The sequence below is a fragment of the Haliotis rufescens genome, unplaced genomic scaffold, assembly GCF_023055435.1.
Source record: "Haliotis rufescens isolate VD_foot unplaced genomic scaffold, xgHalRufe1.0.p SCAF_17, whole genome shotgun sequence".
NCBI lineage: Eukaryota > Metazoa > Mollusca > Gastropoda > Lepetellida > Haliotidae > Haliotis > Haliotis rufescens.
Window position 1 is genome coordinate 8,432,502 of NW_025963857.1, and position 18,472 is coordinate 8,450,973.

Below are 18,472 nucleotides of genomic sequence, written 5' to 3' on the forward strand. Positions count from 1 at the left end.
ACACAAGCCCCGTAGAGACGATCATGTTACACTAGCCCCGTAGAGACGATCATGTTACACTAGCCCCGTAGAGACGATCATGTTACACAAGCCCCGTAGAGACGATCATGTTACACAAGAACCGTAGAGACGATCATGTTACACAAGAACCGTAGAGACGATCATGTTACACAAGCCCCGTGGAGACGATCCTGTTACACAAGCCCCGCAGAGACGATTATGTTACACAAGAACCGTAGAGACGATCCTGTCACAAAAGCTCCGTAGAGACGATAGATGGATAGATACATTTGGTTGACACATCTCTGTAGTAACAGAGACACAGTGCTGGTTACCTGGCAACAAATAAACCGATCATATAAGGCTGCCAAGATTTTTTTAGAAAACGTAAACTTTGTAACTTAACTGCACTAAAACCGAGTTTAAGGTTTAAGATTTAAGGTTGGAATATATTATTCCTGATAAAAAAAAATAGTTTCAGATACAATTTTTGCCGATTCTTGCATTAAAATCCTGTATAGTTATATCATTGGGTGTGTCTTGGCACTATACTCAAGAAAATACGGTATATTAGTTTGTTGTCCCTCTTGTGACTGTCATGCAATTGTACCTCGAACCTAATATCTATCTAAACCCTAACATTGAACATTGAACATGCTTTAACACAACAAATAAAAAAAATATAATTAATATTGGGAAATATTTGTATTATGCATATGAAAAAAGAATTGTTTGATAGGCATTACTTAGAAGTTGGCGGATGACAAGATAGACACAATTTTATCTATAACTTCTTTAATACTGTTAAAAGCGACATTTCGGTATAGATCCTTATACCGTTATCCCACTCATATATGCAATTGTTGTTACTGTTAATCTTCTACTGATAATCCTCCACCTACTATATATATTCTGTACTAAGTCCCTCATTCAGTCTTGCTTGACAACGGTGTAAGGATCTATACCGAAACGTCGCTTTTTACAGTTTTAAAGAAGTTGTTATCCATAAAATTGTGTCTACCTTGTCATGAAATAAGAAATCCATATTTTCCTATGGTATTACACTATGGGGACCTCCACTATGTGATTTACACACATAGATGTGATACACGCTGCTAGGGTTACAGGCCGGCAAAGCCACATTTCGAAAATAGATAGTCCAAGTACATGTGGCTCTCGCGGCAATGGTTATGGTTGCGTGAGTGTATAATGTGGCTCTCGCGGCTATGCTGTCAAAACATGCTTTGTGATTCTAGGTACTAGAGGGAGGGCAGCAACTCTTCTCACCAGCTTCTTCACCTCCTTATCTTCCTTATAGTCCATCACCAGACCTTCTTTCTGCACCCTCCTCCAGATACATTGGGTGAAGTGAAAGAAACACCCTCTAACTAATGTCCCGGGAAATGTTCAATGTTCTTGTCTGTAGTGAAGATGAGGATGTAATTTAAATGTGGGACACTCATTTAAAGGTATCGGTAATCGGATTAATTAATTACCCGCTAGAATAGGTGAAATGCTCTCAGCTGAAAATGTGGCTCTACCGGCAATAGCCATTTCTGAACTGTGGCTCTCCCGGCTAGACACCGCTGCTAGTGGGGTCGAATATCCTCATGATACCCCACTGAGTCATACTGGGGGAATCCCATTGACAGTAACAGCGCCAGCGCTCGGGATGGTGAGCGAGGTGACCCAGGCATTGTGAGAAGGACTCTATTCACACTATTCACACGGCAGGTGGAGATACCACGCTGGGATGTTTACTTAATGCTTAAGAACATATAGAGTAAAATTATTTAAGCATCCTCTAATATATGTCTTCTTTGCTCGGATTCGGCTGTGTGACTGAACCGCAGGTGAGTACGTGTTAATTAGTACGTGACAACGTTATAATGAGGCATGGGCGTAGAGTAAAGCGGTGGATTATTACGTTCTTTGACAAAAGCAACCCTAGTCACGATGGCTGTTGGTCACATCACTGAATAAGCCCTGTGTGGGGTTGTGTGTCGTCGAGTATTGTGAAACTGAAATTAGATCGACTCGTATATATAATGCACTCGATGTACATATATCAAACATGGCGTCAGTATAACATTAATTTTGTACCCAACTTTAACAAATCCAGCTTTCGTACTCAGTCATCATTACTTCTATATGTCACATAAAACAGTCACGACACCTTTTGAAATTCGCGACAAAGGGTATGTGGTAACGCATGTCAATATCGGATATTGCCCGCCGTGATCAACCTGGGCGAACTCCCGTTCCACATTTCAGTGTCAACGAAGCGTGGAAATCAACAAGGTCACGTGACATTTTCATAGCATAAACAAAACTCACTGGACCGTATCAATTCCACGTGAGTTATGAATACCTTACGATCTACATAAAGTATGACACCCTGATTGACAAGGGTATCTGTGGAGGGAAGGTTGTTCATTACGGGTGCCCATGCGTGTTGAACAGGTAGGTGTTTTTGGTTGGTGGTAGAGGCTCTATATGCATAAAAATTATTATATATAATTTATTACTTGCCCGTGATAGTCAGTTGGCCACCAGCGGAAAAGAGGCTTAGTTTAGATTTTCGTTCCCACATTTTCCTGTATACCTTAAACCTTTTCTATTGCATAAAGCAGGTATCTGTACACAACTTTCATTGGGTAGTAAGCTTGCAAGTGTGTGCAGGAATTTTCAGGGGGTCAAAATTGCATAAATTGAAGGAAAAATGCATAATTTGACGAAATTGGCTGTAACAATGTTATTAAGTCATTAAACTATCCAAATTATGTCTTTGATTACAGGTAATATGTTCGGTTATCTGAATTAGGCAAACATTTTGTTTTATTTAACTGTTATTCTAATTCTCACTGGAAACATTGGTAAAAATCATGTTGTTTTACTTCATTTTCAAATCTTGTGAGTAGGTAAAACACTAATTCCATTGAATTGTGACAATAAAACCACTATAACTGGGTATTAAAATCTGCCTTAACCATTGTACTATCCTATACAAAAAACAAAATGAAAATATATTACATAGGGGTTGAGATATTGTATACAATGTTACCCCAATCCCCCAAAACCAATTTTGACGAAAATTGCTTATTGAGATATGGTGGTGGATGATGTTGTTGTAGTGGATGAGTGGGATAATTTCAACAATGCTTAAAAACACAAAAATAGTAAACTCATAAAGAAAAATGATGTTTCAAGTTTTTCTGTGTGCATTTATGGTGGCCATCTTGAATTTCAAGATGGCTGCCATTTTGACCTGTTTTCAAAATCAAGATCTTATATAGTTCTTCAACATGGTCATGTAATATATCATATGAAAGAATTTTACATTGTCTTTTCAATGATGTACACTATTCACTGACTCCTGTGGTAAATTGATCCCCAACAATGAAAAAAGGAAGCATTGAAAGCTAACGACTTCAAACCATACCCAAATTTAGATTTCAATTAAAATGGACATATTTTCACTCAAAATTGTAGATATACAGCACTTTTGTCTGAGCATTTCACTAGTTTATAATTTGAGGTAAGAAACAAACATGAGAATACTTGTAGTATTATGAAGTATTAAAAATAAAATGTGAAATAATGTCATCTCTAGTCACCGTCAGAGAGGTAGGTAATTTAAATTGTTTCTGTTTAGGCATTATACATAGCACAACTGCATCCAAGGGAACATCCCATGATGTTCTTGGCGCAGCTACACCTGATTGAGGAGCATCTGCCTGTTGTGCATTTGCAGGTGAGCAATTCTAGACACAGTGCTGGCAATCATTCCTGGGTCATTGGGGTGGGTTCTATGACATCGTTTGTCCACCTATACCCTTCTGGTGGTGGAATGTCAGCCTTTCCTTTGTGTGCAGAACACCATGTGATGCACTGGTGCTGACATCTGAGTAGAGGTTGTGTGGTGGGAGTTCCTCTAGGTCTCCAACTCTGTGGAACATGTCAGCTGTAAGTGTATTAATGCTAGTTGCAGTCGATGCTGGATTGTACACTTTGATGACAAGTGAGTCTGTCTCTTTCATGTTGAAGACACCAGTTTCTTCTGTTGGTTGCAACAAATATGGTTGTGTGATAAATATGTTCCAGGTCCACAACCTGTGACCGCATGGAATGATGGTAGAGCTGCTTCAACATCTGAGAGAATGAGAGATTGATGTAAATCATCAACTGATATGCACCCATTCATATCTGAGCAGAAAACCGATGTTTATGTTTCAGCTGTACTAACACATCAGTGTTTCGGCTGTGAATGACTCTGTGGTCGTATCCATTGCAGGAGGCATCCATGACATTGATCATCATTCGTGTAGCTGCCTCTTTATGTGTTGACAGTAGATTTGGCATTGCTTCAGACTGATCTGTGGAAGATACTGCTGTATCTGGGCTGCTTAATCCACCTGCAATGATGATGATTTGATGATTATGATGGAGATGCTGTGCCTATGTGTGCAATTCTGTGGTCAAGAATTGTATCAAATTTTGCTTGTTCATTTCAATAAAACTGGACAATGAAGCCAGCAGAAGGATGTCTCATTTATCTATTATTCTTCAAATTTTCTTTGATCGATCACCTCTTTTTGTCCGAGTTGCAGATTTTACTGACTTTGCAACATATTGGTCAAAGCCATCATCGACTTAAGTACAAGTTTCACTGAAGTTCTTCAGCACATTCCAATTGAAAACATCAGCGAAATCTCCAAAGGTCCTAGCTTTGCTTGGTTTGCCTATAGCCTGTACAAGAGCCATGCCAGAGATAACAATGCATGTTGTGTCATCAGTTGATGGTAGCATGAGAATCTGCTAGCAAATGTGATAATGCAGCTTTGTTGTACAAAGCAGGCCATCTGTTGTTGCCAGGGAAGGTGGGGTCTGGGACAGCTCATGTGTTAGAAGATGTGGTACGTTTACTTCTCTTTCACTGTTGGTGGCACTCAGCAACCTTCTGAAAAGTTTTCTTCCTTGCTTAAAGGTATAGGTTTGAGTTGACTTCTTTGATACCTGCATGGTGTACAGTGCGGAACATGTACTGTTGGAAATATTTTCTGATATTTTGTCATGAATACTCTAAGCATTATCCGCCAATCGATTGTCAATGAACTCTGACAAAAGCTTGTCACCTCGATTCATACCATGATGATGTAATATCTTCCTTAGATCAATCTGCAGCAATACCAAATCTACCAAATCAGATATAGATGGGTGCAGGTACTGCAAAGGACCCTCTATTCATACAAGTTCATGATGTACATCAATCTCTCACTCAAGATGTTGTAGCAACTCTACCAGCATTCCATGCGGTCATGGTTGTGACACAACAAGCCAGTTCAGTGGTTATGGCAAGAAGTCGACCTGGAACATATTTATCGCACAACCAGATTTGTTGCAACCAACAGAAGAAACTGGTGCCATCAACATGAAAAAGACAGAAACATTTGTCGTCAAAGTGTACAATCCAGCATCGACTGCATCTAGCACTAATTTTAATACACTTACAGCTGACATGTTCCACAGAGTTGGAGACCTAGAGGAACTCCCACCACACAACCTCTACTCAGATGTCAGCATCAGTGCATCACGTGGTGTTCTGCACACAAAGGAAAGGCTGACATTCCACCACCAGAAGAGAATAGGCGGTCTTCTACTGAGGATGTCATAGAACCCACCCCAATGACCCAGAAACGAATGCCAGCACTGTGTCTAGAATTGCTCACCTGTAAATGCACAACAGGCAGATGCTCCTCATCCAGGTGTAGCGCCAAGAACAAATGGTATGTTCCCTTGGATGCAGTTGTGCTATGTCATGCCTAAACAGAACAACTTACCTACCTTTCCAGAAGAGATGGACTCTGACGGTGACTAGAGATGACATTATTTCACAGCCCTTGACTCTGTGATTTAATTTTTAATACTTCATAATACTACAAGTATTCTCATGTTTTTTTCACTCAAACGATAAACTAGTGAAATGTTCAGACAAAAGTGCAGTATATCTACATTTTTGAGTGAAACAATGTCCATTTTATTAAAATACGACTTTGGAGGTTGGTTAGTGTTGCCAGAGAAATTAGCTTTCAATATATCATTTGTTATATTATTGGGGGATTACCACAGAAGTCAGTGAAAAGACAATGTAATAAAGCTTTCATATGATATATTACATGACCGTGTTGAAGAACTAAAGTGCAGTATATCTACAATTTTGAATGAAAATATGTCCATTTCAATTAATATCTAAATTTGGGTATGGGTTGAAGACATGAGAGAAATTGGATTTCAATATTTCCTTTTTTCATTGTTTGGGGTCAATTTACCACAGGAGTCAGTGAATAATGTACATCATTGAAAAGACAATGTAAAAATCTTTCATATGATATATTACATGACCATGTTGAAGAACTATATAAGATCTTGATTTTGAAAACAGGTCAAAATGGCAGCCATCTTGAAATTCAAGATGGCCACCATAAATGCACACAGAAAAACTTGAAACATCATTTTTCTTTATGTGTTTACTATTTTTGTGTTTTTAAGCATAGTTGCAATTATCCCCCTCATCCACTACAGCAACATCATCTACCACCATATCTCAATAAGCAATTTTCGTCAAAATTGGTTTTGGGGGATTGGGGTAACATTGTATACAATATCTCAACCCCTATGTAATATATTTTCATTTTGTTTTTTGTATAGGATAGTACAATGGTTAAGGCAGATTTTAATACCCAGTTATAGTGGTTTTATTGTCACAATTCAATGGAATTAGTGTTTTACCTACTCACAAGATTTGAAAATGAAGTAAAACAACATGATTTTTACCAATGTTCCCACTGAGAATTAGAATAACAGTTAAATAAAACAAAATGTTTGTCTAATTCAGATATCCGAACATATTACCTGTAATAAAAGACATAATTTGGATAGTTTAATGACTTAATAAAATTGTTACAGCCAATTTCGTCAAATTATGCATTTTTCCTTCAATTTATGCAATTTTGACCCCCTGAATATTCCTGCACACACTTGCAATCTTACTACCCAATGAAAATTGTGTACAGATACCTGCTTTATGCAATAGAAAAGGTTTAAGGTATACAGGAAAATGTGGGAACGAAAATCTTGTTTTTCACCCCTGGCCAACTGACTATGAAGAGATCACCCGTTTAATAAACGTACAGCTGTATTACACATTGTGTAATACCAAAACGCGTGCTTATGTACTCTCGGAACACGTTTCACGAACAAATATTGAAAGCTCTCAACATCCCTTGGCTTATTCAACGACATTGCGTGTAGAGTTGATAGATCACTGAGAGGAGCTTATGCACACTCGATGACCCCAGCAACTTTGTTTCTAGGCTGACGTCACATGGCATTGTTTCGCCGATGGATCTTGCAACAAAATTCCACAATTTACGTCATCGGGTATTGTGACGTGATTGTAAACTTTGAGGTGCAAGGCCCGTTCCACAAGGCGATCGTATTATAGCGCAACGACAGTCGTTAGGCTAAGTTAAAGTATGTGAGTTGCGATAGTCTTAGCCCTACGATAATTTTGTTGAACGGACACCTGAATTCTAAAGGTGGGCCGTTGTATGGTATTAAATTCATACGTTTCAACTACGTGTTTAAAGTATTATTCTGTTAAACTCAATTGGACTATGCCGTGGATCGTGTAGGTGTCAGCCTGTTCATACCCAACAGTAAAATTCTAAAAACGTTATAAATGGCAAGTAATAAATAAAATACTAAACTCGCTCCCGTGTAAAACCAATTTTATGAAACTCGTGATAGTTGTGATATCTGATCTCGCTTTCGCTCGTCAGATACCACAACTATTCACTCGTTTCATAAATTAGTATTACACGGGAGCTCGTTTAGTATTCTATATATCTCCCGGTTAGTGAGTGAATGTGAATTTACGCCGCTGTCAACTCAATCCAGCTCTATCACGGCGGCCTGTAAAATTTCAACTTGGTGTCAGAACAAACCCGTTATTAACTGAACGAGAATCTAGATATTCTGTCAGGGCACATTGTCACACAACCAGCAGGCTGCACAATGGATATACCCCTGATTCACAGCGTATATAAATCAAATATACCTCCCCCCCCCCCCCCCCCCCCCCCCCCCCCCCACACACACACACACACACACACACACACACACACACACTCCCTTCCCACCGACCTCTACTTGATACACGTCACTGCGTTGTAACTATTGTCCTGTATCCTAGGTTTCCGGTGACTGGAAGCTAATTAGTCACACATACATCTACATGTAAACACATATAGACGAGAAGACGAGATCCCAGCTGACAACATGTCGGAGTCATTATCCTAGAGAAACAGAAGCTGTGGTGTAATTATAGAGATATTTTTTTCATGTAAGTCACATGCAGTCAAACTCATGTGATGAACACCTCTCAACCATTTCCGGGTTTGTAATTAGATGCCTGGTACATATGGGCGTGTTGTCGATAACATTGTGTGCAAATACAGACACGGATATATAATCGCCAGTGTGCAGGGATAAACAGAACTGTTTATATAATCAAATACGATCTAACATGAGATCTTAATGGCTATGTACAAGTGACGTATGGAACACGGAAGATAGTTTGGAGCATCACCCGGGAGTTTAACCCCCAGGTTGACAGGTTGACAGGTTGACAGTGACGTGAGTATACATCCCTCGGTGTGTGTGTGTGTGTGTCAAAAATACAATTTGAAACAAATGAAACAAATCATCATCCTATATTCATTAATACCCTTACCACTGACGACGTTGATAATACCACCCTTCTAGACCTATGGTCAGCATGTATGTCTTTGTTGTTTTACGTCATATGTAAATATTCGATTATCGACCGGACAAGCCATGCCAGTTATTGATATTATGAAGTGAGGTGATGTGAAATTGGGTTCAACGTCGCGTCCAAGATTATTGCACTGATATTGCGACGTGTGTGTGTGTGTGTGGCTGATGCCGATTTATAGTGCTAGCCCACTGAGATACCATGCCGCATTTTATCATGAATACCCCACTCAGACACAGTATACTGACTCCAAGCCGACCAGTCCTTGTTTTAGCCCCTAATGCCGAGCGTAACAACAAGTACCATCTTTTAACGTCTTTTGGTGTGACGCGGCCGGGGACCGAACCCCGGACCTTCGGCTCTCCGGGCGGACGCTCTACCACTAGACCACGGAGGCGGTCTGATATTATGACACGCAATTATACGCGTCACCGGGTCTGACCGCCCTATCCATTACGTGGACTAGTTTCTGAGGGCCTAGTCTAACCCGGAATCACCAGGGAGTGAACGTGTACAAGATTTAACGGAGTGAGTGAGTGAATGAGTGATTGAGATGGAGTTACACTGCTTTGAACAGCATTTCAGTTATATCACGACGTGTCGGTTTAATATTGGAGGTGCAGGTCTCAGACGGTTACTACCTTGATTCATCCCACGAGCAAGCACTGACAAACCTAGAAACATAATCGGGGCGAACCCGCGATCACAGATTTCTGGAGAGTCCAAGGGACGCAACTCCGCACAGCTTAATGGAGAGGAACAGTTACTCCATATATAGTTGGCTGGCCTAGTGTGTCACCCCGATGTCTGCTGACCATGCCAACTTATTCTCTGTCTCATTACATAACAGATGGGGGTGGTCTGGTGGTTAAGGCGCTCGTGCGCCCCAAGCGAAGATCCGGGTTCTTTACCTCACATCATCTTCTTTCCACTGGACTTTTATAGTCAGTTAGTGAGTTACCTCCCCTGCCCTTGTCCCACACGGATACAACGTCAATCGTCGTTACGCTGTCGGATATTGTTAAAAACGGCGTTAAACTATACCCAACATCCTCGACCATCCAGTGTGTTATATCCCCATTCCATTATGACTACAAACCCTGGACACAGTCTCCACCGCAGCTTCGTATGTTGACTGGAATCACACAAGGCTAAATCACACCGCTCTTTCACGGTTAAAGGCGATATCATCAGCACTCGACATGTGCATGCCATGTCTAATACAACCGACACATTTTGAAGGGAAAGGATTTCCCTCCAGCTGTCGCCGTATACTCTTCACCCAGGAAAACATCTTTAAACGCTAAAACTTCAATAATAACAACATTTTTCAGATTAGATCAACTGTATCGAGGGCATGCTTGGACTTGGAATCAAGTCGTGATTTTGAATGTAGATCTGTACTCGCGTTCAGAAGCAGCATTTTGATTGGTCGTTGATTTCAAGTTTTTGAGTGAGTGAGGACAGAGTGAGTATGGATTTACGCCGCTTTTAGCAATATTCCAGCAATAGCAAGGCGGCGGACACATGAAATGGTCTTCACGCATTGTACCCATGTCCGGAATCGAACCCGGGTCTTCGGCGTGACGAGCGAACGCTTTAACCACTAGGCTACCCGACTGATCTCATGTTCATGAGCAAGACCAAGAAAAAGATTATGCCGATATGTTAATAAAAGCAGATGTGCGATTCCCACAAAAGCATAAGCACGTGTTTATGAATCACTATCACAGAATGATGATACCAGGTGTTTTTAAAAAGGTGAGACTTTCCTGTCCGACCGTTGGGACAAACACACGAAAAGGCAAGTCAATTTATCACCTAAAAAACCCATCAAAATAGGGAACTGCATCGGACATAATCATTTTTGTCGCTGATGCGTGAAATTTGGAAATAAACAAATTAACATAAGCTGGTAGAGGTAAAATATCTTTTGCTCAAAAAAACAATTCCGGTCAGATTCTCAGTACTGTTATAATCATAAATCAGTCAATGTATGTATTTGCAGGGGGATGGCAACACTAGTGCTCATCGTTGTCGTCCTGACGTGTGTAGTCGGCGTGATGTGCGTCGGAGATGTAGTTGACGTCCCAGAGCAGAGATGGGACACACTATTCAGAAGCAAGAGAAACAGACCTGATAAACGTGGGTTCGACTTGGACGAGAAGATGGCCATTGTAGACCTGCACAACCGCTACAGGAGGAAGGTGCGGGCCACGGACATGACGCTCATGGTGAGGGAAGGGAGGTAACCCGCGCGGCTCTCGTACTTCTATAGATTGGCCTACAAGGGTTAATATTGACAATGGTCGGTTAACGGTTTCCCCCTAAACGGGATTAGTTTAAGGTGAAGGGGTTGATATCATTGGCGATGACTAAATCACCTGTGGTTATGAATACCTTACGGCCTATTTAAAGTAAGATATCGGGATTGACAAGGGTATATTTTCACGTTGGGTGGAAGGTAGTTCTTTACGGGTTTCTATGCTTGTTGAACAGGTAGATGTTTTGCCTATGAGGCAATTTGTAAAATCTATACTGATATTGGCTGCATATATACTAACGCGGAATGCTACTTCTGTACTGGGCACGTGAAGATGATCCGGGTTAGAATAGGTCTTCAGCAACCCATGCTTGCCGTAAGGGGCGACTATGCTTGTTGTAAGAGGCAACTAACGGGATCGGGTGGTCAGGCTCGCTGACTTGTTTGGTGGATCGATGCTAATGATGCCAATCACTGGATTGTCTGGTCCGGACTCAATTATTTACAGACCACCGTTATATAGCTGGAATATTGCTAAGTGCGGCGTTAAACAACAAACAAACAAACAAGCTTCTGTACTGATGCTTGCTTCATCAATATTGATGCGGTTTGTTGCATGAGCTAGATGTAGCTTGATATACTTATACTGGTCTTATTTCCTATATACGAGCGTGTATGGGTTTATACATGAGCTGTGGTGTTACCCAGGTTTGGGACGAGAGCCTGGTCCAGATGGCCCAGGGATGGGCAGACAGGTGCGTGTGGGAACATAGCAAATCCCGCAAGAACATTCTACCTCAGTTTGACTATATAGGAGAGAACCTATATGCTGCAACAGGTAATTCAATTTCAATTCAATTCATTATTGTATAAAAGGCCACAGGCCCATATACAACGGAGTTACATAATATATTTTATAAGATACAAAGTCAAGGTAACAATTCACTTCGTAACAAAAACACATGATGTACGTACAGTGCCAGTAGATGTTGTATTGGAAGATCCTTGCAAGACAATGTTATAGCATTAAAATGAGATAAAGACCATCGCGGTAAGTACTTGTTTCTTAGATTTTCGTATATAGGGCAAATAAACATAAAATGGTATCCATCTTCGACAACAATGTCACAGAATGGGCATGACCTTAGGGACTTCTCAATAGATGAAAATCTCCCTGTGTTAATTTTTAGGTCATTCAGGCCAAGTCTAAAACGAATAATGATGTTACGAAAATTCCTGTACCGTAAGTTTGATAAATAAGGTAGGTCAATATAAATCGATATTTGAGTGCGTGAATGTTTTTACACCGCAGTAAGAAATATCCCAGCCATATATCAACCAGTCGTCGATAACAAGAGCAACATCACGATCCATGTGGGCACAATGACTCAGTAAGCAGGTGATACATTATGACCACCTGTCTTCATTAGGCGGCTTTCTAAAAAAGCATCTTGTCGTGGGGACCTTTTTTGCCTGTCAATGCTTTCAGGGAGCTCCGTTAGCTTCACTTCCTCTTGGCATAATTATACATAGTAACCAGATATAATTCATTTTATGTGTGTAGTCGTATTAAAATAAGGGGCACGGGTAAACACGTTGTTTTATGCGATATAATTCGTTGTGTAGAGTGTGCCCCTTAGTTACCAGAATCCGATGTTTGGTTGGAATCTCCCCAGGGAGCTGAGAATGAATGTTGAGTGCACACTGATCCACTGACCGGGGTAAAAATGCGCTAAGAGCATGCTTATGCATGGAGTACAGCGCCATATAAGCGATTATCATCGTCGTCGTCATCATCATCATCATCATCATCATCATCATCATCATCATCATCATCATCTCAGATTCGCCCTGATTATCAGCCATGTTTTGTCAGCACCATGCCTGTGCTCATGGGTTTCACCAAAGTGGTAATCGTCTGAGATCTGTGCTCCTTCGGATTTCTTCACACATTAAGCTGATTCCGTGACCTAACTTAAATATACAATTATTAATGACAACCCACGTTGCTATGGTTACAGATCTACCTTCAGCTGAAAAGGCAATAGGGAACTGGGCGGACGAGGTCAAGTATTACACGTTTTCCAGCGGATATTGCTCAAAAGTCTGTGGTCACTACACCCAGGTACACAATTAACCTCGATAATACGCACTGTTCGCTTTCTGTAAAAAAATGTCTGTATCTAACGTAGGCCGGATAAACGAACCGTGAAGAAATCTCCGATGAACCAGTTCGTTCCAATACCACGATGTGAGGCTTATTGCAATTAATAGGGTCTGTTTACAATTGATTGGGTCTGTTTACAATTAATAGGGTCTGTTAACAATTGATAGGATATGTTTACAATTGAGAGGGTCTGTTTACAATTGATAGGGTCTGTTTACAATTGATAGGATATGTTTACAATTGATAGGGTCTGTTTACAATTGATAGGGTCTGTTTACAATTGATTGGGTCTGTTTACAATTAATAGGGTCTGTTAACAATTGATAGGATATGTTTACAATTGATAGGGTCCGTTTACAATTGATAGGGTCTGTTTACAATTGATAGGATATGTTTACAATTGAAAGGGGTCTGTTTACAATTGATAGGGTCTGTTTACAATTGATAGGATATGTTAAAATTGATAGGATATGTTTACAATTGATAAGATATGTTTACAATTGATAGGGTCTGTTTACAATTGATAGGGTCTGTTTACAATTGATAGGATATGTTTACAATTGATGGGGTCTGTTTGCAATTAAAAGGATCTGTTTACAATTGATAGGGTCTGTTTACAATTATAGGGTCTTTTTACAATTAATAGGGTCTATTTACAGTTAATAAGGTCTGTTTACATTTGATAGGGTCTGTTTGCAATTGAAAGGATATGTTTACAATTGATAGGGTCTGTTAACAATTGATAGGATATGTTTGCAATTAATAGGGTCTGTTAACAATTGATAGGGTCGGTTTGTCATAGAACACAGAACATCACAAAGTTAAGAGTATGGGTCATTGAACACAGAACATTACATAGTTAAGAGTATGGGTCATTGAACACAGAACATTACAAAGTTAAGAGTATGGGTCATTGAACACAGAACATTACATAGTTAAGAGTATGGGTCATTGAACACAGAACATTACAAAGTTAAGAGTATGGGTCATTGAACACAGAACATTACATAGTTAAGAGTATGGGTCATTGAACACAGAACATTACAAAGTTAAGAGTATGGGTCATTGTACACAGAACATTACAAAGTTAAGAGTATGGGTCATTGAACACAGAACATTACAAAGTTATGAGTATGGGTCATTGAACACAGAACATTACAAAGTTAAGAGTATGGGTCATTGAACACAGAACATTACATAGATAAGTGTATGGGTCATTGAACATAGAACATTACAAAGTTAAGTGTATGGGTTATTGAACACAGAACATTACAAAGTTAAGTGTATGGGTCATTGAACACAGAACATTACAAAGTTAAGAGTATGGGTCATTGAACACAGAACATTACAAAGTTAAGAGTATGGGTCATTGAACACAGAACATTACAAAGTTAAGAGTATGGGTCATTGAACACAGAACATTACAAAGTTAAGTGTATGGGTCATTGAACACAGAACATTACAAAGTTAAGAGTATGGGTCATTGAACACAGAACATTACAAAGTTAAGAGTATGGGTCATTGAACACAGAACATTACAAAGTTAAGAGTATGGGTCATTGAACACAGAACATTACAAAGTTATGAGTATGGGTCATTGAACACAGAACATTACATAGTTAAGAGTATGAGTCATTGAACACAGAACATTACAAAGTTAAGAGTATGGGTCATTGAACACAGAACATAACAAAGTTAAGAGTATGTGTCATTGAACACAGAACATTACAAAGTTAAGAGTATGGGTCATTGAACACAGAACATTACAAAGTTAAGAGTATGAGTCATTGAACACAGAACATTACAAAGTTAAGAGTATGGGTCATTGAACACAGAACATTACAAAGTTAAGAGTATGGTTCATTGAACACAGAACATTACAAAGTTATGAGTATGGGTCATTGAACACAGAACATTACAAAGTTAAGAGTATGAGTCATGGAACACTGAACATAAAAAAAGTTAATAGTGTAGGTCACTGAAATGTAAATATAAAAAAATAAATAAAATTAAAACACTAAACACTGGGCAGTACAAGGTTAAAAGTGTAGGTTACTGAACACTGAACATGAAACCATTTGATTGCAAGGCTCTTACGAGAAACAAAGCAACAATGTGATGTCCGTCTCTCACTTTGTTCACATATGAGCCTTTTCATCAAGGTGATAGTGAAAGTAATTGTTGTTTCCAGGTGGTTTGGGCGAAGTCCTATGCTGTGGGATGCGGCATCAGGCATTGCTCTAGCCCACGAGGTCTGGACTGGGATCAATATGGAGGCGGGTATATCGTTGTCTGCAACTACGGGCCTGGGTAAGTCTGTGGTGAAAGAAGCGTCCCATAAAGGACCCTATGTTGGTCATGTAGTTGAAGCGAGACATGAGTAAATGTGTTGGTAGCCCACATTTTGTACGGAGGTCTATTGCTGAAATGAAAGTTTTTCATATATACCTATATATCGTTATATTCAATTTGCAAGGTTTAATGATCGAGATACTAAGTTTATTTTCAAGACACTGAGATGATTTCTCAGAATAATATTTTGATTGTATGTATGTATGTATGTATGTGTGTGTGTGTGTGTGTGTGTGTGTGTGTGTGTGTGTGTGTGTGTGTGTGTGTGGTGTGCTTGCGTGTGTATGTGTGTGTGCGTGCGTGTATTTTTAAATGTGTGGTGTGCTTGCGTGTGTAAGCGTGCGTGCGTGCGTGCGTGTGTTTGTATGTGTGGGTTGTGCCTGCGTGTGCGCGTGTGTGCTTGTGTGCTTGTGTGAAAATTCGTTTTGAAAAAACGTGGATAAAAGCTCAAAGAAGACCACGTTCACCCAACGATGTCTTATCCCAGGACAGCATCGGAACACTAGCTTCCATTGTTACAGTCAGGAATATAGTATATATTCTATAGAATGGACTATAATTTCAATTGTTATGTATGTTAAACAAGGCCTTACAACTTAACAGACCGCGTTAAGCGATATGGAATCCTGCACATGAAACTCACACGTAAGATCTTAGTCATAATTAAGTGAAATTACAATACAAGTGAGGCGGTCTCGGGCTTGACAGCTCACGGATGCTAGGATAGCCTAGTGGTTAAGTCGCTAGCTCGTCACGCCCAAGACCGTGGTTCGAATCCACTCATGGGTACAATGTCTGAAACCGTACTTTGAGGTCCTGCAGTGACATTGTTGGCATATTACTGAAAGTGGCGTAAAGACATTCTCGTTAACACTCTTACTCGAAACAAGTGTTGATAAAGTGTTGCAAGATATTCTTTTAACGTAAGTTCTCTAACCCGTTCCATCCCTCCGTGTTCCCTACAGAGGAAACATTGTTGGACGTCAACCCTACAAGAGAGGAGGCCCCGCTTGCTCCAAATGCCCCGAGGGATTCAAGTATTGTATAGACGGACTCTGCAGTAAGTAAACAATCTAATTAACAAACAAATAAACAAACAAACACGTCAAGGACGACGGAATATGTACCTAGATCCGAGCGCGATCGAAGGATATTCTGGTCGTGATCTGGCCGCGATCGGGTCGCGTTCAACTGCTGCGACCGGATCGCGACACTTCTTTAATATTTACTCTCACAGTATCAAAAGCATCCATTACTTAAATGCTAAGTGCATCGCATGTATGTAACATTTACATGCTATTCAGCTTTTCAACATTGGTACAGCTTGACTTTAATTCAATAACGATACATTTCTGAAGTACATTTCTTATGAGAATAATTCATGTCCGTCTGTAATACGTTTTGATAAATCAAAGCGTTAGTTTCTGGAGATCGGCAAGTTTAAACTATTTTATCATCTCTGTGGTGTCGTTAACTGATTTCTATTTTTCAGGCAGAACAGAGGTTGCCCCTTTTCCATCCCCATCGACAGCGTCACGTCATCTCCCGTGGTTCCTGTTCATCGCTACGGCGTTCTTGTCGTTGTGGTTAAACGACTCACACTAGGGGTTAAACATCAGAGAACATGTACTTTACATGGTCATATCCAGAACATGACATTGCTAGCTATCCGCTGATTCACATAATGCACTATAAGTGTGAGTGAGTATGGTTTTACGCCGCTTTTAGCAATATTCCAGCAATATCACGGCGGGGGACACCAGAAATGGGCTTCACACTTCACTATAAGAATTAGTCACAAATCATAATGATGATGCAGCGCATAGAGAGACGGAAACAAGTCTATATTATAATGGTTGCAGAGTGTGATATATTGATGACCTCTCTGATTTGAATGAGCTATGCCAAAAGACACAGGACAATGCTTAGAATCAATTTCCGAAAGCAAAACGGTCGTATGACCCATGGGTAGACCTGCATAAAAGCACAAATGTATCCTTTGATTAATATTTAACAGTTCGATGTAAATTGTATCGGACATATATTGCGTCCTTGGATATAATTTCGATATAGATTACCAAGACACGCCAGACAGCCGGAATCTCAGGGGTTCTTCCTTCTATACAGACTTGGAGCAAGGTCATTCCATTAGCTTCACTTAATGGCTGATACAATGTCCATGCAAAGTTAAACTTAACCTCTTAACCTGCTCATCAAAGGCTTCCAATGGTTTTGAGATGTCGTACCTGTCTACGAGTGTAACAAGATAGCTACTGTTTCAACATTCCTTAGAACAAATGTGATAATTGCAACGCCACGAAGTCGCATGGCATATTGTCAACATTTCGTCTTGTTTAATTTTAAACGCCACACCAGTGCCATAAATGATCTGTTATACATTTTAAAATAAACTTTTTATATAAATTAATATTGGTGTTGCTGTAATGTACGTCTAACACCCTCGGCTCAGTATACCCTATTGGAAGTGAGTGAGTGAGTGAGTCCGTGAGTCCGTGAGTGAGTCCGTGAGTGAGTGAGTCCGTGAGTGAGTCCGTGAGTGGGTCCGTGAGTGAGTCCGTGAGTGAGTGAGTCCGTGAGTGAGTGAGTCCGTGAGTGGGTCCGTGAGTGAGTCCGTGAGTGAGTGAGTCCGTGAGTGAGTCCATGAGTGAGTGAGTCCGTGAGTGAGTGAGTCCGTGAGTGAGTCCGTGAGTGATTGAGTCCGTGAGTGAGTCCGTGAGTGGGTCCGTGAGTGAGTCCGTGAGTGAGTGAGTCCGTGAGTGAGTCCGTGAGTGTGTCCGTGAGTGAGTGAGTCCGTGAGTGAGTCCGTGAGTGAGTCCGTGAGTGGGTCCGTGAG

General features: G+C 40.3%; 1 protein-coding gene across 4 annotated transcripts; it reads left to right on the plus strand.

Moving 5' to 3' along the window:
- The first annotated feature begins 1,646 nt into the window (after positions 1 to 1,646).
- LOC124134172 (GLIPR1-like protein 1) lies at positions 1,647 to 18,046 on the plus strand. Of its 4 annotated transcripts, none has more exons than XM_046499071.2 (7): positions 1,647 to 1,853; positions 10,845 to 11,070; positions 11,808 to 11,937; positions 13,121 to 13,224; positions 15,458 to 15,576; positions 16,584 to 16,678; positions 17,111 to 18,046. In XM_046499071.2, exons 2-7 carry the CDS (start codon positions 10,849 to 10,851, stop codon positions 17,221 to 17,223), a joined length of 783 nt encoding a protein of 260 aa, XP_046355027.2. In that variant the 5' UTR covers positions 1,647 to 1,853; positions 10,845 to 10,848; the 3' UTR covers positions 17,224 to 18,046. The 4 variants fall into 4 exon arrangements, with proteins under 4 accessions (XP_046355027.2, XP_046355106.2, XP_046354872.2 ...); XM_046499150.2 differs by lacking the exon at positions 1,647 to 1,853 and adding an exon at positions 2,322 to 2,463; XM_046498916.2 differs by lacking the exon at positions 1,647 to 1,853 and adding an exon at positions 8,298 to 8,404.
- The last annotated feature ends 426 nt before the right edge of the window (positions 18,047 to 18,472 follow it).